Here is a 22,091-nt window from a genome sequence, read left to right on the forward strand (position 1 = left end):
GGACACAGCTTACACAAATGACTGCTGCACAAAGCACAGCAAAAGGAGAGCAGATGTATCTTTGGAAATATTTTTAAACTTTCTTATAATGCTGCTGAATGATTCTTCTGGTTATTTTTTTCCTGGGCTCTATCTCTATACTCTCATTTCCTTCCTAAAAATCCTTCAAATGTTCATTAATGCTGGAGCTTTGACCCCCAGGGTGGGTTTTCAGCTACTTGGTCAGTTCTATCCAAATTTCACCACCTCTCAAGTGCTCGTGCAGATGAATTTTTATGAAATACATAAGGTATTTCATAAAAATTCCCAGGTTCAAAAGTTTAGGTTCACCTCAGAGGAACTTTCTATGGGATGCAAATGCTCCTGCTTCCTTTCCAATTCCCAAGCCAGTTTTGCCCAGGAAGCTACTTATGATGTTTCTGAAGTGGGCTTTAAGATCACATGGCATCAGAAAAAATTTGCCATAAAGCCCCAACCTTTCCCCTTCGGTTCACAGCTATGCAGCTCCCAAATCCCAGGTCCTCTGTATTTCCCTTGCACTTTTAATGTGCACTCCTCTAATCTTCATTTAATGCAGGCAGCTGGCTGCAAATACCCCCAAACAATGACTTTAATCCTAAGTATCCTGAAGCCCCCCTTTCCTTCCCGCGCCAAAACTGAAGGAAAAAAAATAAAAAGAACAGCCTCAAGACAGCAAGATGGAGAAACCCAAGCTATCCACTGGGCCAAAGGATCAGAAAGACACAATGAGCTAAATTTTGCCGGGTTTGCTAATTAAAAACGGAAGCTACCCCACTTTGGAGCCAAGGCAGGGAGGTGGGGGGAGTTCTCATGCTATTCAAAAAATCGGCTTCCAACTGGGACCATATTCACTCCACATTAATTGTCATTCCAACTACGAGTGTCCTAGTTTCAAAATAAAAACTACTCTCCGGTGTAGCTAGTGAAAACTAACACCAGTTTTGAGGCATTAAACAAAATTTATTGATTGCATTTTCCCACCCACTAAAACTTTAATAAGCATTAAACCTGAAACTCCTGGCCCTGTTTCCTCCCTCTACCCTCTCTCTCCATAAAAAGGGTCAGGCTCCTCTATATGGAGATTAGGACTTAATGTTTGGTATTTGTTTATAAGCCTATCAATTGCCTTTATTTCAGGGGGGAGAAAAGGACATCTTAAAAAAAACCCTCTTGTACAGGGATTAAGAGAGGGCAAAGGTTTTAGGGTAGTTTGGGTGGGTTTTTTTCCAGCTGATTGTGGGTTTTAGATATATGAAGGATCATGTTCACGTGAATGAAAATAAGAAAATATTCCCCTTTTTGCAAGTTTCCCTTGAGTAACATAAAATGCTATTTTCAAAGATCCCTATTTCTCAGTAATAAGATGCAAAACTTCAAGTCTTCTCTGCTGGCCGTTTTCAGCTGTGTAAAAGGGAAAAATAATAATAATTTGGGGGCCACTCTGTCTGCATACTTAGTAAAGAAAACAAAGGTCAAACATTTGAAATGCAAAGGTCGGTGATTAAGCCCAGAAATCCATATCTATGCATCAAAATGAATAGCCAGATTCTGAGAGTGCTTAAACGATTTAAATGCAGAGCCTGACCTGGCTCAGCATCTTTCAAAACCAAGCTTGTTATTTCAGAGTCTCAAGCCAGATTTAGGTGCCAGGTACCCCAATTGGAGAAATTTAACAGTAATCTCCTTTCAGGAAGTCTGATCCACTTTAACATCATGAATGACAAACTAAGATTTTGTTATTTAGAAAACACCTCTAACTAAAGCTGCAACACTTTGTCCTTGCGCTAAACTCAAGTCTTATCCTTCAGCATTATTAGAAAGTGTTGTGAGAAATGGCAAAGTAATGTCAAAAATTCTTTTTATTTCTCCTCTTTAAAGAAGGCTGCTAAAGGGATTAGACAGCTTTGAGTTCACTGCTCTGTTAAATCAACCTTACAATATTTTTTCAGCTTGTTTGACTTGCTGTTTCTGTATACATTTGTGTTTTCACCTTTCTGCATTCAAATCCCACCCTTCGCGTTTGTTCTGCGCTTCTCACAGGAAACTTAGTCAGTTCTTTATTTGTACTAAGTCTACAGGGTTATAGAAAACAGACTTGGAAAACAATCCCTAAATTAGCAGGACTCACCAGCTCCCATGCATAGGCACATAGACTCAGGGCATGGCATACCATCCAACCTGAATGCAGAGGTTTATCATTTCCAGCAGCAGCACCAGGGCATCAGGTTCACCAGGAGGGACCTTTTAATGGTCTCCTGTAACCCTATCTATTACAGCAGGGTTGGGACTCCACTTTACAAATTAAGAGAGAGTTCAAGGAAGTCATGCGTGTCTTGGTTCCCACTGCCTTCAAGCAGTTTTAGGGCTCCCAAATAATCATCTACAACCTGCACCACATTAGGATCCAGAACTTCCAGAAGCAGGGTAGATCCCTCTGTGCAGAGATATTTTAGTGCTGCTGTAAGGAAATGCAGACTCTCTTCAGAGGGCTATTTCCACCTTCCTACAAGAGGACGTGGCTGGTCCTACCTACATGAACCAGGGACCTTCCACAGGCATTTTGGCATATATTCCCCATCCTTCTGACTCTCATTTCCCCAGCTTTTCCTTTCCCCACCAGAAACACTTATAAATTCTTCTCTGTGCAAATGAGCCTCTAAGAATTAGATAGATGCTGCTGTCATGCCAAAGATGGTCAGTGCATCAGGCAAGGCAAGGGAGGAAGAAAACAGCTCTCTGCCAGGTAGAAGATAGAGATGATAAAAACTGAGCCCAGCAGCCACTAACAGGCTGCATTTGTCTGAAAGTCAGGCACCAAAGCTCCCACCGTGCTCCCTTGGGTGGGATGAACCATCACTGTGCATTACTCATGAAAACATGAAGCTGGACAACCGCCCTTGATGCATAACCCACAAATGGAGCAAGAGCTGCACACAGCATTCTGTCCCTTCCACTCCCTTTCCAGGGGTGAGTGGCTAATCCGGGGTCATCTTTTCTTCCTGCCTGGCCTGAGACATCCTCTGTCACCCCTCCAACTGCTCTGTCTCATGCCCAAAACAGCTGGGCTCAAACACTGGGTTAAGTTATTGCTGCAAAGACTGCACCTCTTGTCTGCACTTCATTTTCTATGCACTGGGAGGAGGGGACAGAGAGGGAGAAAACCTCTACTTCAAACATTTACATGTCATTTGCTATGCATTGGGAGGAGGGGACAGAGAGGGAGAAAACCTCTACTTCAAACATTTACATGTGTTTTGAAAGCATCTGAGGAGGTTTCAGGCCCTTTTTTTGCCAGGACTAACACATTCCACCCACAAGACAATCTTGCTCAGAGCATGCAGTGACTCCTCACAGGAAGGATTTGCAGGGCGTGGGGCCACCAGACCCAGGGCTCAGGCAGTGACCCTTCACTGAGACCACAGGGTGGGCACAAACCTGTCCCTTTTTGTCCCTGCACTGAGGGAGACAGGGCAAAGGAGAACCCCTGCTGCCCCCTCTGTGCTTCCCTTCATGAAGGCTTTTGCAATGCAGAAGCCCACTGCCTCCTTGAAGTCAAGATGCCAGCATGCCTGCACTTCAAAATGAGGCAGAAATCTCATTCCTTCACTAAATAATTCACAGGCTGGAGCCCCAGCACAACTCCATTAACACTTTCCAGGAGTTATTTTCCTTTTTTGCCTGGGCAGATTGCAAACCATTTCTGTAGTGGGAAGCTTCGTGTTTGGGTTTCCTCTGGCTCCTAGTTCAAATAATGGCAATACTAACTGAACCACTGGGCAAAAGAAAATTGAGTGGGACTCTTTTGTCAAAACTCTGGTGGTTCCCATTTGCTTCTCCAGCTCTCCTGCCCTAACTGCAGCAAGGGCAGAAGGTGCTGCTATCAAGATGCCCCTCTCTGAGGTACTTTCTTTTAGCCTGGGGTATCTGTAACACAGTACTCTGTATTTTGAACTCCATGGTATTTAATATATTTATATTCTATCCCAGGAGGGCAGCTGGAGTGCAGGAGAGTGGTTTTACCCAGTATCTTCAAATCTAATGCAGTATCCCCCATCAGCCACTCACACCCTTCTTCCCAAGCTGGGTGAACCAGGAGCCTGGAAAGCCTGAAACATATTTTTTATGCTTGATTACAGATTTCAAGTGCCTGACACCAGGCCCCCACTCATTATATTTTGACAGTGATGCCTTTGGGCTGAGCTGGAACAAACGCTTTGCACTCACTCATCTCTCACTACATCCAGCAGGGTTTAACCCAAAAGAAGGTGGGTGATGGATTTGTAGCAACTTTGGGCAAGGATGCAGAGAGGACACCATCTGCTGCTCCTTACTTTCCCCCACTCCACACCCCACCCCTTCCTTTCTGTAATTCATCAATTCATAAATCAGGAGGCAAAGTTTTCTTGCAGCCTCCTCTTGTGACCACCCCTGTGAGGCAAGGCTGAGCACAAGGCAAGGCAGCTGCAAAGCCCAAATGGAGCTGGGAGCAGCATCTGGGGCAAAATCCAAAGCCTGTGGAGCTGGGAGCAGCATTTGGGGCACTCAGTGGGAGCACTGGGGCCCCAGCCCTGCAGCTCATCCCACCCAGGGACCTCCCAGGCCCAACCCACCACATGCTGGAAGGAAGAGGCTTTCGGAATTTTCTTTGGAAAAAAAAATTATGCTTTCACAGAAAGCTGTGAATTCATGCATAACACACTGACTGTAAAAATGAAAAGTATTTTTTATTTTTGTCCCCCAGCTGCATTCAGCTTTTTTCTTACACAGTGAGTACTGGAGGTTGGAACAAGGTGATATTTAAGGTCCTGTCCAACACAAACCAATCCACGATCCTATGGTTCTAAATGCCAGCTAATTTATGTACCTCCATTTACCAGATCCCCTCAGTTCTGCATGAATCCCCAGCCTATTAACATAACTATTTAAACTGGACATGTTTTCTTAAAACATTCTTCTTTCATAAACTGCCAAGTGACAGTTGTTTACTGTCAACAAGCCTGGGTACTCCAAGACAGGGAGAAATGTGCCCTTGCAAAAGGCAGACACATCGGCTACCAAAGGAAGATTAAAATCTGGTGCTTCTCTCCCTCCTCAGAAATGCTTTATTCATACAGATACTCATGACACTGACCAGGAGAGATGATACTATGCCCAATTCCAATCATTCTTTTAATTAAAGAAAGGCTCATTGAGGATTTATCTTCACTTGAACATGCTAATTGTCAGGGCACACTCAGAACTCCTTAACCTTCTCTCTGCAATTGGTTTCTCCTCTTCACTTTTAGCTGTGAGACTCCCATCTCCCAAGGCACATCTTGGCATATCTCACACAGATCCTGCTACTGCCTAGAAACAAAATGCTTGCCTGGGGGAATCTATAGAGAGAAGTTAAAAAATTTCAAACAAAAATGAAATCACCGGTTAGTTCAGGCCCTACAGTCTCCACACAAGTATTTTGCTGGGAGGGAATTGCTTTTACTTGAGTCTCACCCATGAAAGTGGGGTTAAAAAAAAAATAATAAAAGAAGAATCCTGAATCCTGTGGGAAAACTTCTTGTGCTCTGTCTGCCCAGGAAGTGCCAGGAAAGCTCCTCCACGGGCTCCTGTGTGGGGCAGGGTCCCAGGGCTCAGGCTCACCCACAGAATTATTAATAGGAAATTATTAACACTTTGCTGTGCACTGTGCTGCCTGCAGCTCATGGCACTGCGGCTGATGCTGGCAACACTGCTAAAACAGCAGCAAGGATGGGGCAGGAGGGGCCAGTGGCCAGCACAGCAGCTCAGCCCCACAGAGGCACAGGGAGCTGGGGGGTGGCTGTCACCGCTGTTTAGCTTGGGCTGTGATGCTGCCACGGGCTCCCATCGAAGCTGGAGGTACAGAAAGAAGATGGAAGTGAAGGTCTGTGTTACAGCTGGGAGAAATAGAGAGGAATGGGAGGTCACTGAAAGCCATTTCCAGGGACCTCCCCCCCCAAACTGGGAGCCCTTTTACTCGCCAGAGTTTCCTCTGCTTGTTAAAATGTTTGGGTCATTAGAAAACTTCCCAAACAATCCCTGCTTATGCTAAATAGCTGCTCCCACCATGAACTGTGAAGAGCTTCAGGCTGCTCTCTTGGAAATCAATGGGGGCTTTTTTTGCCTAGGATTCAAAAGGCACAAGATCAGGACCTCATTATTATTTTTACAGGACAAGAAGCAAAGAATGGCAAAACCCCTAAAGAAAGCAATGACCCTCCAAACTGGGAGCCAAATTTGCTGTGAAGAATCTTTACAGGCTCTGTCAAGCATCAAAATAAAATCAAAAATCTAATTCTTGGCATCTTTTCAGTTTTCTGACAGGGAAAGCGGAAGATTGAGAAAGGCTGGCCTCATCATTTGGATCCAGAGACATCTCCTGTAGCTCCTTTTTTACTCCAAAGAAAAGCCTTCACAGAGGTGTATTTCACCTTCCCCAGGGGGAGTGAGCAAGAGGGGATGAGCTGTCAGTTCAGGGTGATGCTGGTTACCCTGCGGTGCCCTGTGGAACAGAAACAGCTCCAGGGCTTCACATGACCTCCTCTGCCACACACCACAGCAAAACCCCCAGAAATCCCCTCTGCAGAGGCACCACCAGCAACACAGGGGACCAGATGGCTCCTGGGACATGATCCTGCTACAAGGACCATGCCTGAATCCCATTTTCACAGAGCTAGGTGCCACCTGCCTCTTGTGAGAGGAGCATCAGAGATGCTCTCATCCTCAGCACCCTCCTTGGAGCTCTCTGACAGTGAAGTCCTCCCCTTCTTGCCTGTTATTTTACACCCTCTTGGCATCAGTGAGAACCCACCCACGCACCACATCCCCACAAGGTCTGGCCCCTAAGCAATACTCAGCTCTTTTGCTGCCTCCCCTACACCCAGCTCGAGCCAGGTCAACTCCAAAATGTTTAAAATCCACTGCTTTTGGATAACAGTCCAATCCTTATAACCCAGCATTGGTCTCCAAAGCTTTACTGATTTAACTACATCAGCTGAAATAATTTAGGGATTTAGATTCCTTGCGAACACCACAAGGTAGCTCAGTGAAATCAAGGCACAACTATAAAACGCTTCACTTTCCAGGGCAAAAGTTTTAAATGAAGATAAACTCACAAACACTTTTATCAGTTGTGAAAAAGCAACAGTTGGGAAGTCACCTCTGGAGGGTTCTGGCATGCCGTAGTGCACTATCATTGCCTGTTACTGTCTTTCCCTAAAAGCCTCATACTCAAGGAATTTAACCGATGGCTTGGCTCCTTGGACGAAAAGGAAATGAGGGGAGAAAATGCAAGCCAGCATGCTGCCATGTGTCAGTGTGACATCTGCAGGTGGTTCAGCAGGTCAGAGCACACCCCTGGCTGTGCTGCTGCAAACAGCAGTGCACCAGCAGGTCCTGGTGCTGTGATGCTCCCAGGGAAGAGCCTTTGGCACACACAGCAGCCTGTGGAGCAGAGCCTGCTCCCAGAGAGCAGCCCTGGGCTCCATCTCTTCCTCACCCAAAAACTTGGAACCCCTCTCACTTGAGTTATTAATGCTTTTAACCCCTCACAACCTGCAGAAATGGCACAGCCCCAAAATCTCACAGATGCTAAACATGTAAGCACATGGAAATTGTTTTGCATACAGTTCTGCATGATAAAGAGATCTACTTCCAAGTTTCATTATAACCTTTTTATTTAACCAGCTCGTTATCTTGCCTTGCTCTCTGGATTTGAGAAAGCAAGAAGAGCACACTAGACCTACCCTCCATCTCTGCAATAAATACCACCCCTTTTTTAGATTAATACATCTGAAACTGAAGCAGTGACTGGAGAAATATTTTCTTACTTGACTGTGCTGCTATTCTTCAAAAATAGCTTTGCTACATTGAGTAATGTGAGTGTCACTGCACCAAAAAAAAAAAAAAATTGGTTTATCTATTCCTGGCTAGTTCCTATTCACCTGAATGCAAAAGCCCTGATAGCCTATCAGAATAATAGGGCAGGTTTACATCTGATTACCTTTCACATTTTAACTACCAAGTTTGCTAAAGGTTTTACTCAGCCCGTATCTCACAGTTCTTGTTTGCTTTTGATACTGCAGAAACTTCCTGGTCATTCAAGCCAAGGAGCAGATACTTTAGGGGTAAGCACACCAGGAATAAAAGCCCTTCTTCACACATATAGAGCTTTGAATCACACTGTGGCACTTGGCAACCTGAGCTCAGGGTGTATGAGAACGGAGACACTGGGGGAGTCAGCTTTACCTCAGAGAAAAAAGGGTTTTTTTAACAAGACCACCAGATAAACAGCCAAAAGAGGGGAAACAGCTGAACTGACAAGCTATGTAGGAGGCCAAGGAAAAAACATTGAGGGTGTAACAAGGTATTTTAAGGTGCTTTTGGCTTTGTATGCATCTTCAGACAAGATTTTAGCCCAGCCTTTGCAGAGAGGTGCTTTCAGATTTACTCCTCCTACAGTCTGGGCTGCCTGCTGCCACACACCACGAGTGGCTGTGCTGAACCAGAGTCCCATTTGCTGAAAACACCCAATGTAAGGCAAACTTTTAGCAGGCACCATCCTCTCTGGCACACAGTCTGGTACATGTACAATCAAGTTTATCACTAATCGCTGTTAAAAGAGATGAAATGGCAAACACTGAAACAGCTACATCCAACAACTCCATTCAATGGCTTGGGAGTCAGCAGGCAATTTCAAGGATGGAGTATTTTTTAAGGGTCAGAAAAAAAGGGAAGAAACAGATATGCAGAGTCAGACAAACTCCCAGGACACATGAAAAGTTACAAGCATGTAGCCTATGAGGGAAAAGACAGAAATCTATTCAAACAGGGAAACATAAGAAAAATAGCCAGATTCATTGTTTAGCTGTGTATCAGGTTCAGCTGAGCTGGGAAAAACTGCAGAGGGAATTTCAACTCAATTTTCAGTATAAATATCTGGATTTGTTACAAGCCTGATGGGTCTACCTTATATATAGTAAAAATTGCAAAAGGTAAACCATCATGACAACACAGCCACTTCTCCATGAAACCTAATGGCTCACACTCAGGCTCCTGCACACTTCAATGACCAACCAGAAAAAGCCACCAGCAGGCCATGCCCTAACCTTAGCTAAAATTAAGGTGCAGCAAATGTCTTCAGTCACAGCTCTGCATGCCAACAAGAGATCACTGTCAGAAACACCTTGATCCAAAGCGTTTATAAACTGAAAATTGTTTAAATTGCTCAGAAACCAGGCTGATTCCCTATCCTTTAGAATCTCTAAGTAAATAGCAGATGTACACAGTAAGTATTCAAAAGGACAGCTTTCTAAGCATTCAGGTGGATATCAAAGTTCACTGTTATTTTAAAAGGAAAAATTTTGTTTCTCAGCCTTATAAGGTGTGGGGGGAGAACCCTCCCCCAGCTTTATGAAGAATTTCAGCTTTGTGCAACCAGCAGACTGGGTCCCACCGTATGGAAACGGTCTGGATACAGTGGGAATGCCATAATCGAGAGTTCTTTAGTGTTCATCTAATTTCAAAACCCAGGTTCAGTCAGGCTTCAGGACAGGTTCACCTTCCCAAATAGCATTGAGGATTTTTTTGGAGGGAGTTGTAAAAGTTAACATGCCAGTTAGAGCGGCTTACTTTAATTGCACAATTTAATTAGCAGATCAACACTTTGCTACACAATTTTCAGATCTACTTTCATCACATTTCCGACTCAGCAGTTGATAATAAAGTCTTTATTAAAAGAAAAAATCCTCAGATTTAATTGGAGTGACCCTTGTCAGTAGGTGTAGAAGGGATCATGTTATACAGCTGCTATTGAATATATTGAGTCCATGTCTGCACTGGAACAGAGTTCAGTTTCTAGTTCACTATTTGCAAGGTAAGAAATAGGTTTTTTTTTAAAGAAGTGATGTTTCATCATCTTTTATTTGTGTCCCCTTATTTTATTGCATATAGCCAAATATGCTAGTCTCAATATTAAAGACTCAACTAGCTTTAACTGCTACTGTTCATGAGAACAAATGGATCAAGTTTGAATCTCAAAACTATCACTCACAGCTGCCCACTGAATCTAAAACATTTCTGGTGTAGGGCACAAAATAAGCAGCACCATCAATACACGAGAGACTCTTTGCAGAGGGTTTGAACGCATAAACCCCAAGGCCAGCTCCAGGAACAGCCAGTGCCATTTGGCACTCGCTTCAATACCCCTATAATTTCAGGATGAACTTTGAAACACTCAGATACACAAAGCAAAGTGACACAGATCGGGCGTACCCTACACCTTGGAGCCCTCGCTGAGCTCATGCTGGAAGGCTACAAGAGCCCAGTTGCCACCAGCTGCATGAAAAACACCGCAGCCAGCACATCACCACTTCCTTCCACACAAAAAAGTCACAGGAATTGGTACATGCGCTCCCATTTAATTCAAACAAATCCCTAAATGGTCCTTGTTCTGTCTTTATGAAAAACAAGCTGCCTGTGACAATTCCACTCCTTGCAGAAGGAAACTTCGGTTCCTGCTCCTGACAGACTGGGAGAGCTCTCCCCTCCCCTCCCCTTCCCGCACAAACCTGATCAAACATTAGCAGCTCTCTATACAACTCTTTCAATGCACTCAGACAGCCTCGGCAGCTAACTAGTGCAACACAAACCCTAAAGAGCCCAGAAATTGCCTTTTTCACATATACCGTGTGCAGACATGCACACAGCCAGTTACAGGAGACAGGATGGTTGGTTATCAGAATTTCTTAAAAGTTAAATGCTGCTGTTTCAGTTGGGCTGCTCTCTAAGAAAACAGCCAGCATTACTTGACATTCACAAATCGTACGAAGTAATATCTTTATCTGAATACTAATGCAAATTGGACGGGCTTTTTTATATTGATGTCTATTCTGTGGCTGCTGAATAGAGTGACCGCATGCTCAAGGCTGCAAAGGAGTTCACTGACCTCCCTAATCATCTCTGTCATAGCCCCTGAATGACATACACATTCAATCCTGCCTCGCCTCTCTTACTTTCATTCATAAAAAAAAAAAAAAAAAAAGGAGGGAGGGGGGAAATTTGACATTGTTCTTCCTACAGCAGCCCCGAGAACGGGAGAGAAGAGAAACTCAGCCCAGATGAGGCCCCTGGTGTTTTTAGTTTAGCTTCTATTCAGCAACAGCCCCGCCATCTGCCTCCTTCCTGCCAACAGCCGAACACCTCCCTGCGGAGATGTTAAAACCTGCACCCCCTCCACCTCCGCTAATAGCCAGTATTCATATTAGCAAACATACACATACCTCGAGAATGCCTCCCTTCAATGTGTGTTTTATGTAGCTGAGTATAGGCACAAAGCAGTAGCTGTTATAGCCTTCACAGCCCCGTGTGGAGAATTAGATCACTGGGGAAAAATCCTTCCAAGCCCCTTTATGGAAAATAAGGCCTTAGACTGTAAATGCAAAGCCCAGCGAACAACAACCCTCAGTAATGAGCCAATACCCCATGGCCCATTTGACTAGGAGAAAGAATTTGCTTTTTACCATTCAATTCAAAAAGGCTGAAAAAGTAAAATGTGTTTTTACTTGGCTCTGAAGGTTTATATTCTTTACAGTTTCTTTTGCACAACCTTTTCCCCCCCAGGTCGGACAGGCAGCGGGTGCCCTCTGGGTCGCAGAGCCGATGGCTTTGGCACAGAGCTGGGGAAGCAGTGCTGGCTTCACGCTTCCCCACGCATGTGGAAGATGATGGTGGGATGGCCACTGGCACTGAAAAGCTGTCTCTCCCCTCATAGTCCCTGTCCACAGGAGTTTTCAACAGCCCACAGTGATGGGGCAACTCTTGAAGACATTTCTAGGGGTTGGGGTTGACGGGAACCCTCCTGGTTCAGGGAGGAATCCCATTCCAGGGAGCAGAGCAGGAGTTGACAGTGCCACCTTGGCTTTGGAGAAAGCTGACTGAGCGGGAAGAGAGCCTGTCCCGAGGATTTCCACGGGAGGCTCTGGAAATCCCAACCCATCGCTCACTTCACAGACATCACTGGAAGGATGTTTCCCTCCGTGTGCCCTCCGAGTGTGCCACTTGCTACGATTCCAACAGCGGCCCAAAGCTTTAACTTCCAAAACTATCTTAGAGCACGGGAAAGGTTTAGCACCACTTCAACACATGATCGACCCCAGCTATGGGCTGCAGGTGAGGGTGGAAGCCCACGGACCACTGAGGCGGCCACCGAGGTTGCTCCTCACCGCCATGGGATCGACTGTCGCTGAACTGACAGCACCAACACGCGCTTCAGGCTAAGCCAGAGCGAGCTGGGGACAGACACTTGGCTTCTGTCACTCGCAGCCCTGTGGCCAGCACAGGCTGCTCGCCGCCTTCCGCACACCGACCTCATCTGCTCTGACCAAGTCCCCGCGATGTTGCCCCATAAATCAAGTCTTTTGGCTGTGAAAAATGAGCCAAACGAGTTACACTAAGAATCTGGTGTTTTATTAGGACTTTCTTGAAAACAAACCCAACCCCCTGTGTGATTTATAGCTTTAACCAAAAGGGGTATGAAAGTAATGCCCCCCACCCCCCAGCCTCCACGAAGTCCATTTATTCCCCTGTCACTTTTTTGGCAAACAGGCTTCAAACCCTTTCCTGAACAATGGAAACTTTCTGCCGGGTACATGCAAACCGGAGGACAGGGGGCTGCGAGGGGGCTCCCTTCCATTAAAGACCTTTGAAAAATAAACAGGGACTCAGGTAGCAGCTGAGGCGGATCAGAGAGACACGATGTTTCAAACCCGCCGTATATGACTTGGAAAGAAGAAGGAAAAAAGCAAAACCCAGCTTTTGCCCGACGTGTTAACTTTTTTTCACTTGCAACTGCGGCGCTGCCACTCCAGGGGAGATCGTCGCCGACTCCCCCGAAACGCGCTTCCCTTCTCAGCACAGCCGCTTATTCAGCTGCAACCCAGCTTGTGCCTACCCGGAGCTGTGGCAACACCCCTTCTCCTCCCAATATGAGGATATAAATGACCTCTCTTTACTTTTCCCACCCGAACACACGCAGTCAGAGCATTCCCGATGAGCGCCGAAGATGCGCCGCTACACACGCATGCAAGCATCTTCCCAGCTGTTACCCACGGGGTGCCCCATGCACTGCCTTGCTGGGAGAGGCTTCCTGGCAGACAGGGATCCTCTTAAAAGCACTTGGTCCCTCCTGGGCGCCTCTGAGACTACCCCGAGCCACGGCGAGGTGGAAGCGCCGCGGCCCCGCGTTCGTAACTCCCGCTCCACAGCCGCCTCCGGCGCTCTCCATCCATCCGCCCCACTCCGCTCGCTCAGCGACGGGGACTCCGAACCCGGCCGGGCCGGAGCCGTCCCCGCAGAGCACGTGTGCGAGCGCGGTCGCGCAGCCCTTACCTGCCGGCTGCCCGCCGCTCCTCGCCGCCGCCTTGCCGCCGCCTTGCCGCCGTGCCGCCGGCATCCCGCCGACGGCCGCCGCCAGGCACAGGCACCAGACGGAGCCCCAGGCCGCCCGCATGCCTCCGGAGCGGCGCCGGGGCAGCGCGGCCGCCGCCGCACCGCCCGCCTCAGACATCCCCCGGCCGCCGCATGCTGCCGCCGCTCACCGCTCCGCTCCGCCGCCGCGCTGCCGGGAGAGGGAGAGAGGCGCTCAGCGCGGGGAGGAGGACGAGAAAACCCCCCGCCCCTAGTGCCCGCACGGAGGAGGAACAGGAAAAATAAGAGCAAAAAGGCGGAAAAAAAGTGGTGGGAGCAGTAAAAAAAGTGCAGGGGGCCGGGCGAAGCCGTGCGCCGAGCGGCGGCGGGGCGCCTACCTGCGCAAGCCCCGCGGCTGGCCGCGCACCGCGCATCGAGCGAGGGAGGGAGGGAGCGAGCGCCCGCAGGAGCCGCCGCTGCCGCCCGCCCGCCGCCGCGGCGCTCCTGCGTCTGCCCGGCGCGCAGCGGGCGCGGAGCGGGGCGGCCGCGATGTCCCCGCCCGCCGGGCCGGGCCGGACCGCCCGCCCCGCCCCGCCCCGCCCCGCCCCGCCGCCGCGGGGGGCCGCGCCCGCCCCGCGCCGCTCCGCTCCGCGCCCGGCCCCGCGGCTGCGCGGGGGGCGCCCGCCAAGCCTCGGGGGGGAGCGGCACCCGCTTCTCACAGACCGGGATTAAAGTTGGCGTGGTGCTCCCATGGTGGATCCCGCGGCGCTCACCCGCGCGTCCCCTTCTGCTGGCCCGGGAACAGCGTGATTTCGGAGGAGAGGCGGCGGGAAGGGGGATCCGTGGGCTGGGGACAGCTCTGTGCGTGCAGCAGTTCGGTCAGCCCGTGAGCCCGTTCCCCCTGCATGGCTGCCCCTCTGTACCCCGAAGTGAAGCCGCCCGCTTCGAGCACCCTGACTTCACTCCCCCACACCCATAATCGCTGCGGTGCGTGTATGGGATAATGACAGACTCCACTCCACTCTGCGTGTCCTCTTCTGCCCGCTGGAGTAGCTGTTTTAATAAAGTCTGACTAAATGGATCTAGTCACATTTACAGTTACGATTACCGTGTTCTAGTCACTATCACAGTTACGGTTCGGGGTGTTGTGGCCATCTCAGAGACCCCCGACACGGCCGAGTTGCTGAAGTGACATGCATCAGTTACTGCTGACAGCGAGCTGAGCTGCCTCATACAGAGAAGTCACAGCTCCGCTTTAATCCCACTTGACACAGCAGCTCATTCGCTGAAAATAGACGCAGATATTATCAGAGCTGAAAATGCCCTGCAGAAGGGGCCCCAAAAACCCAACCTGCATAGGAGTCAAGGGGAGTTTTTCTGGGTCAGAGGAAAGGCGGGCAGTGCGGAGGTTTGGCTCGCAGCGAGGGCAAACAGCGGGGATCGCTCCTGGCCGCCGTGGAGGGCTCGGCGTTCGCAGTTGTCGCTGCAACCGGGATCTCTCTTGACACCTTTATCAGGCACAGAGGCTCTGACATCTCAATACTGTGGCATTGTGTGGGGAAGCATTGAGACGGGGCTGCGGCGAGGAAATCCTACATGTCAGCGGAGACCCTCGCCAGTGACACCGTCGGTTTTAAATGAAAACAATGGAGGAAAAACAGACATATAAATAAAATGTGCTTATTTCACCGTCACAGAGAAGGTTTGGCAGCACGTCAAGCTGTACGATGTTTGCTCTCATAACTGCTGTGCTGGAGGTGCCAGAAAATCACTAAAAATTAAAACAACAGTATCATAATTATAACACTGCACAAGGAGTTGTTGGCGTCATTACTTTGAAGACAGAATTGCGAAAGCAGAGCCAAATTCTGCTCTCAAGTAAAGCCACCGGGGTAAGATTGTTGCTGTGACATTGTTGTTCCTATTGCTAGTAAGTGTTAGTATTGTTACTACTACTACCCCAATTTTCCAAGAGGAGAGCAGCAAAGGATGACCAGGAGCTTTCCTAAATTCGCAGAAAAAATAAAAACGTCCATGAGAAATCAGTGTGTTTTTTCACACTGTGAGTGTGAAGTTTTAAAAGCGCCACTGTGATTGTTCCTTTTTGTCAGGTAAACATGCTCATGCTGCTCCTGGAGTAACAGGATGGAAACGGCAGATCTGAACCCTGAGAGTTTTAAGGTTGCTGGGAGATGCAAAGGTCTGCACCGTGGATCAAGTTAGCTCAGCCCTTTAATGGTTTTGAACTGGTTTTCATTTGGAAAAAAAACAAGAGCTTATAACATTTGGAAGCCCTTTACAACAGGAAATCAAATGGGTATTGAGATAGTCCTGTACGAAGGACTTCAAGGTTTGCAGTTTTCCCTACAGCGGGATATTTTTAGATTTCCCATTTATTAACCATGCAGAACACTCATGTGGTGTTGGGGAGCACAGACCCGATTAAGTACAGATTTCTTGATGCTGCTTTGTCACAGTGGTGGCCACTGTAAGAGAGCCCAGGATGTAGTGCTGTGCAGCAAAAACTGCAGCTCTGGACTGTGTCTCAGCCACTTTCTTACTATTAAAAAAAAAAAAATCCATGTACATAGGCTAGTAAAGCCTGCACAACACAGTTGCATTTATTTCAGCACTGTTATGCCATAAGCCATATATTAGCCCCAAAGTTTTTCTTCCCCCTCAGGCTAGGAGCATGCACCCCCCTCCATGTAGGGATACTTTCTCTGCCAACATGTTTGTTCTCCTTTTACCCTTTATAAGAATTCCCTTCCCAGAACTTTATATTTGTTTATCCCCTTAATATCCAAAGCTGTCTGTGATGAAAATCAACCCCCTTTCAGCAGCTCAGGGATGGTGAGTGGTTGCCCTTTTTTGAGTGAGTGGCTCCAAGCCTGTCACTGTCACACACCTCCATCTGCCCAGATCCCACTGGGGGCTCAGCCACTGAGACTGGCTGCCCTGGGACAGTTTTTGGAGAGCCTTGCAGGCCCTGGGGGCATTTGAATGGCTAAACCCCCTCCCTCCCTTCATGCCTCTCTCCAAAGCCCTACATTAGAGGGAGGCTGCTAATCTCTGTCTGTGAAAGTGCAACCTGTTGACAGTCTCAAATTAAGTTATGTGAAGGATGCTGTCAAACAAAATGGAGCAAAATTGGCTCCAGGTGTGAATGCTTTAAGCAGTCCCTTCTGCCCCTCTGTCCAGGAGATGGGGACAGGACAGGCTGTCAGAGGTTTGTCCCAAAGCCCTTGCGACTGAGGCTCTGGAGAGGCATGAAGGGAGAGAGGCTTTATTCATGCCAATGTCAGCCTTGATGACATTGCTGTCAGAGAGCCTGCAATCACTTCCCTTCCCCTGCAGCCCCCCTCGTGCCCTGTGCAAAGCTCCCCCTGCACATCTGAGCTGTGCAAAGCTCTCCCCTGCACATCTGAGCTGTCAGATGTACCATGGCAGCCAGAAGGCTCAGGTACCAGTGCTGGCCTCAGCAAGGATCTTGCAAAAATTACACTGGGGTCTGGTGCCCTCATACATCTGATACTCACAGGAGCTGCTTCCTCAGCCAGCAGAAAGCAATTCCCGAATCAAGACTGAGCTTGGAGCAGAGCACTGAAGTAGGTGAAACTTTAATTCAAATTTTTATATGCTGGCAAGTTTGATCAGAGTCTCGGTCACATAAGTTGCTGAATCAAATCAGTTTAAGTACACACAGTAAATATTCCCAAATATTTCTTATCAAAACTGGGTCTTGTTAGCTGACATTGAGCCAGGCTGAGTGTTGTGGCCTCACAATGCTGTAACAGGCTGTTCCTTCAGCCCAGCCGAATGCTACGAGCTCACATGAAACTGAATTGAAATATTGGTTCAGAGGTCAGTATCAGTGTGCATGAGTAGAATCCCAAGCTGTTCACCCTTAGCCTTCAAGGGTTAAATAGCATCAGTGGATGCCAGCACTGGGGTACATTTTCCAGAGCTCATGTCACTATCCATTTATATCAATAAGGTGCATTGGAACGGCTAAACCCCTTTTTATTAGCTAGCCAGCCCTTAGAACTGCAGTTCCAGGCTGGTTTATTGAATTTCCAGCTCAAAAGTCATTGTTGCTAAGATTAAGGATCCAAATGATTGTCAGGGTAAACACTGTGAGCAGTCAAGCACCTTGTGAAGGACCCCTCTGTGCCTGCACCCTCTGTGAGCTGGTTGCAACAAAATCTTATCCTGCTGGATTTGTTTCCCACTGAGCAGCATGGAACAGACAAGGAATAGAGGGCTCTGCAACGAGTGAGTTGTTTTATTTGAGGTGAAATAAGAAGGAAGAAGTGAACTGGAGAGGCACACTGGATCTCTTCTGCAAGAGCTGCGTATGGGGAGGTGCTGGCAGAGGTAAAATAATTTGTCAGCCTGGAAAGCAAAGCAGGCAATTGGAGAAAGCAGGGAGAAAAGAAAAAAAAAAAAAAGAGAGAGAAAAAATACCTGGAGCAAGCCTCTGGAGAGTGTGAGAAGCAAGGATTTAAAATCAGACCTTGAAATAATGCTGACTCAGCAGAGCAGCTGTGTGTGTGCAGCCAGGGCACTGCACCAGGGTCACAAGTGGCTCTCAGAGGTGTCACTGACCACCTGTACAGGCTGGGTGTTGCCTGTCCTTGGAGTAAACCAAGGCAGTGTGCTGGAGCCTGGAGGGGATGAGACAGAGATCACTGCTGCCTGCCAGACCTCTTCATGCCATGGCCACACAGGATATTTCAGGCAAATGTGTGTGCAGCAGGGTTGCACTTGTGGGTGTAGCAGGGCACCTCACTTTGAGGGGCATTTGAAGTGAAGCCACAGCCTGTTTAATCCCTTACCTGTGCAGGCTGCTGCCTGCAAGGAGAAATCACACACTGCCAAGAGGAGCTTCTGGGAGTCCAACAGCTGCCCTTCAAGTCTTCTCTCCTGGATGTGGCCACCAAAGGGCACCAGCTGTCTGCTGCTGCCATCCACCCTGACTGCTCACCTGCAGCAGGGCTTACAGAAACTTCCCTTTTCTGCAGCCCTTTAGAGCTCACACACACTGGACTCTTCCCCAGGTCCTGGCCCCACTGTGCTGCCTGGTGGCTCTCCTTTCTCCAGGGGTTTTCCCCTGTTCTGCCCCACTCCAAGGTAGGGAAAGGGATGAGTAGTGAGTGGCCTGGGAGCTTTCAGAGCAAGCAGCTACATCCTAAAATAAATATAAGTTCAGGTCTTCCATCTGTAAGGGACAGCAGAACTATGATCAATATTAGTCATTATTGCTATGACTGTAAGGCAAGCTCTTTCTCAGTGGAAGATTGACTTACTTGGGAGGAAGCTCGAATATGGGGACAATTCAGTCATGCTCAATTCTGCTTTAAAACAGACTGTATGCTCCCTCAAGCCAGTGCAGACACAGTCTGACATCAGCCCAGCCACATTTAGAGCCTGATTTGAATGGCTGTCTTCCTGCAATTCCCATGGTAGTTTTATTTTTCCAAAGGGCATGGTGCAAACTCTGCTCTGGGTGTATTCTGCTGCAGAGGTAGGGTGGGTGGATCAAACATGTATCAGCATATTAAATATACAGGATGAATTACAGAACTGGGTGACTCCACAGCTTTTAGTGGCCTTTGAAATAAGAAACAACAGACATGTATTCAGTGTGCATGTCCAGCAGCTCTGCAGAGGAAAAGCAATTGGGGGTTTTACAACAGAGATAATCCTGTAGGGAATAGTGAAGTGTTATTATCCCTGTGGTACACTCAGTCATTCCAAAGCCCAGGAAGGCAAAATGCCTTCCCAAATATCAGCTCCTGGTCTGCAGCTTGGCTTGTGGGACCATGTCCAACTCTGTCACAATAAAGTGATAACTACCACAGGGATCTTGTGCTTTTGCTGGAATGTGATTCCCCTCACGCAGCATGCTGCATGTCCAGATCAAACACAATGAAGAATGTAACCTGTGGTCAGGGAGGTTTGGCCTCCATCAGCCTTAAAAGGCCTCTGTGTAGTAATTGTGGCATAAATAATTTCATTTACCATTAAGGGAAAAACATTTGTGGTGTGGAAAGCAGCAGTTGCATAAGAAATTGGATAGGAGGCAGGTAGGCATTGACTTCAAGATGTTTCACGGAGCCAATGCCTTTAATCAACAAGGGAAATGTTTGAATGTTAATAGAACTAACAATGAAACCAGAGTCGTGTTTTGACAAGTATTTCCAAACATTCCAGGAACACTGTGATGCTCTAGCAGCCTCTTTCCTAGGGAGGGAATTGATTGCTGGAGTTCTAGTGCAGTTTACAATGTTCAAACAGCCTTTCCAGAGGAGTTGGAAAGGAGGAGCTGCCATGGGCAGGGGCAGGTGTTTGTCCTGGTGGTACTGGGAGAGATGGGCAAATTAATGTTTTTAATAAATGACAGCACCTTCCTCCTATACTGGACAAATTTCCTCTTCTTAGAAGAGGAGTGAACTCAATGCTGGGAGCTTTTCCTGTGATAGAAATTCTTTTCCTTATTATCCTTTTATATTAAAAAATTGCTTGTGATATATTTTTCCAGAACATGGTGATGGCTCCATCCTCTGTTGCACTTTGCCCCAATTATTTTGCATATACTTTTAACACATTGGCTCTATCTGTTCTGAAAGGAAGGCCTGACTCATTTAAAACGTGACCAGAAAATTTCTGGGGGACAAATGTACCAGGCCTGCAAGGCCTGCATGGATTTGCCATGCTTTTCACAGCTAATTCTGCTTCAGGTCAGTGGATCAGATGAATCATTAATAAGCATTTGGAAACCCTGGGTGCCAGGTACCACTGATCTTGAGCACCTTGTAAAAGATTCACCGACAGGTCAAAGGTTTTTATTTATGGAGGAGACCCAAGGCTTACCCCCAGATTTGCCATTAACTGTGTGACTCTAGAAACTCCCCACCCTCTCTGAGCATCTCCTCTCCCTGTGACACTGTGTTGCCCATGTAGGCTGAAAAACTCCCACGATTTCAAGTGAAGTTAGTAAACACCTGACCTAGGAACGTGAGAGATCTCAGCTATGGTTGATAAGAACATTATGCCTCAAAAACCTGACTTTATGAACTTACATTTCTTCTAATGGTGCTTGTCTCTCTCTGCTGATAGTGGAGGGATCTGGGATGCTCAGCTGAAGAAGGGGGGTTGTTTTTCACCCCATTTTATGAGCCTCAAGTGTTGCTTTCTGATGATGGAGGGGCTTGAAGGCTTCCCTGTGGTGCAGAGAGAGACAGGACTCCACTGACTCCATGGACACTGGCTGGAAGTGCCACCGGTGGGTCCAAGGCAGGAGTCCCATGGTCCCTTAAGGCTTCACTTCATACAGCACCATTTCTCATTTGTGCATCGTTATTAAATCCAAAGAACACAATTTCATTGCAAACCCCACTCAAATATGTTTTCAGTACCAGGGAAAGATAAATAGGTCCTTTTGAAAGCATTTTTACAGCACAACTCCAGTCCTCCTTAAAACAAAAACCCAAACAGCCAGAGTAGCCAGTGGTTTTCAGTCAGTGGTTTTCAATCTTTTTCGTTTGCAGGCATTCACATTTTTTACCAGCAGAGCTTCAGCCCCTGATAGAGTTAAATTGAAGCCTACTGGCAATATGCTAATTTTTCTAATGAATTTTTGTAGACCATTCAAAAGTCAGTGCACCCCAAAGACCTACAAACTACAGTGAAACTGAAAACTGCTATCTATTTATTCTTCTGAACTAAATAGGATGGGCAATAGATATTGCCATATATTTATGTGAACTGTCTGCTTCAGTCTCTATAGTGTCTGGAACCTGTGGGCTTTCTAGGTAGGTGGGACAGACATTTTCTCCGAGGCTGAAGACAAATATTATTTAGATATTTTCAAATATTTAGTGATGTCCCTATGTGGAGTGTGACAACAGCCGTAACTGGGAACTATTATTAATGGACAAAATCAAGTTACTCCTCTTAATCACCACTTTCTGAACTTGTTGCAATGAAGGGAGAAAAGACTTTAAAATGAATCAGAATAATAGCAATTATTGCCAAAAGACTTAATGTAGTTTACCCAGAAATTATTTCTTAATTGCTTATGGTGAGCATGTGGGAGACAGCAGCAAACAGTGCAGATCCAAGGAACCTCTGTAGCCCAGTGCTGGAGAAAAATCCTCATTTTCTGTGAGGAAAAAGCACAAAGCTGGGCACTTTGGAAGCAATCACAAGGAGGTGACTGCAGTATCCACTCTGGCTCATACAAGCCATTTGATTGTGACAGCAGATTTGTGTCCTTCCCCAAATTTTAGGCGTAGTTTTAATCATTTGCCATGGTAAGACAAAAGCGTTGTATATTGCCAGGAATATATTTGCTCCTCTTTCAATTGAGAACACAAGTAGGAACTTGGTTTAAAAGGGCATATTTTCTCTGTGGCTGTTGATGCCTCAAACCATAGAAATATAAAAATATTTGTAATAGTTTGTATCTTACTACAGAGTGGAAGGGGGATAATCACTGTCAGGCTGATTTCTCTGCAGACAGCTGTGCAGCTCATAACAAGGGATATCTGCACATGAAAAAAGGATACCAAAATCAAATTATCTGAACTTTGAAAATATATTCCTTTCTGCAGCTGACAGTGCTAAAGTTAACCCGGGAGCCAGAG

The 22,091-nt window shown here is 47.2% G+C and overlaps 1 protein-coding gene across 2 annotated transcripts in view; it reads right to left on the reverse strand.

The window, feature by feature from the left end:
• FGFR3 (fibroblast growth factor receptor 3) overlaps positions 1 to 13,928 on the reverse strand; it is a 55,896-nt gene extending 41,968 nt beyond the window's left edge. For both annotated transcript variants that reach the window (XM_036382136.2, XM_036382135.2), the window contains exons 1-2: positions 13,839 to 13,928; positions 13,423 to 13,651 (exon numbers count right to left, since the gene is read on the reverse strand). In XM_036382136.2, the coding sequence (XP_036238029.1) occupies positions 13,423 to 13,600 (178 nt within the window). In that variant the 5' untranslated portion in view covers positions 13,601 to 13,651; positions 13,839 to 13,928. The remainder of the gene's footprint in view (positions 1 to 13,422; positions 13,652 to 13,838) is intronic.
• Positions 13,929 to 22,091: the final 8,163 nt, after the last annotated feature.

This window comes from Molothrus ater, chromosome 4, assembly GCF_012460135.2.
Source record: "Molothrus ater isolate BHLD 08-10-18 breed brown headed cowbird chromosome 4, BPBGC_Mater_1.1, whole genome shotgun sequence".
NCBI classification, from domain to species: domain Eukaryota; kingdom Metazoa; phylum Chordata; class Aves; order Passeriformes; family Icteridae; genus Molothrus; species Molothrus ater.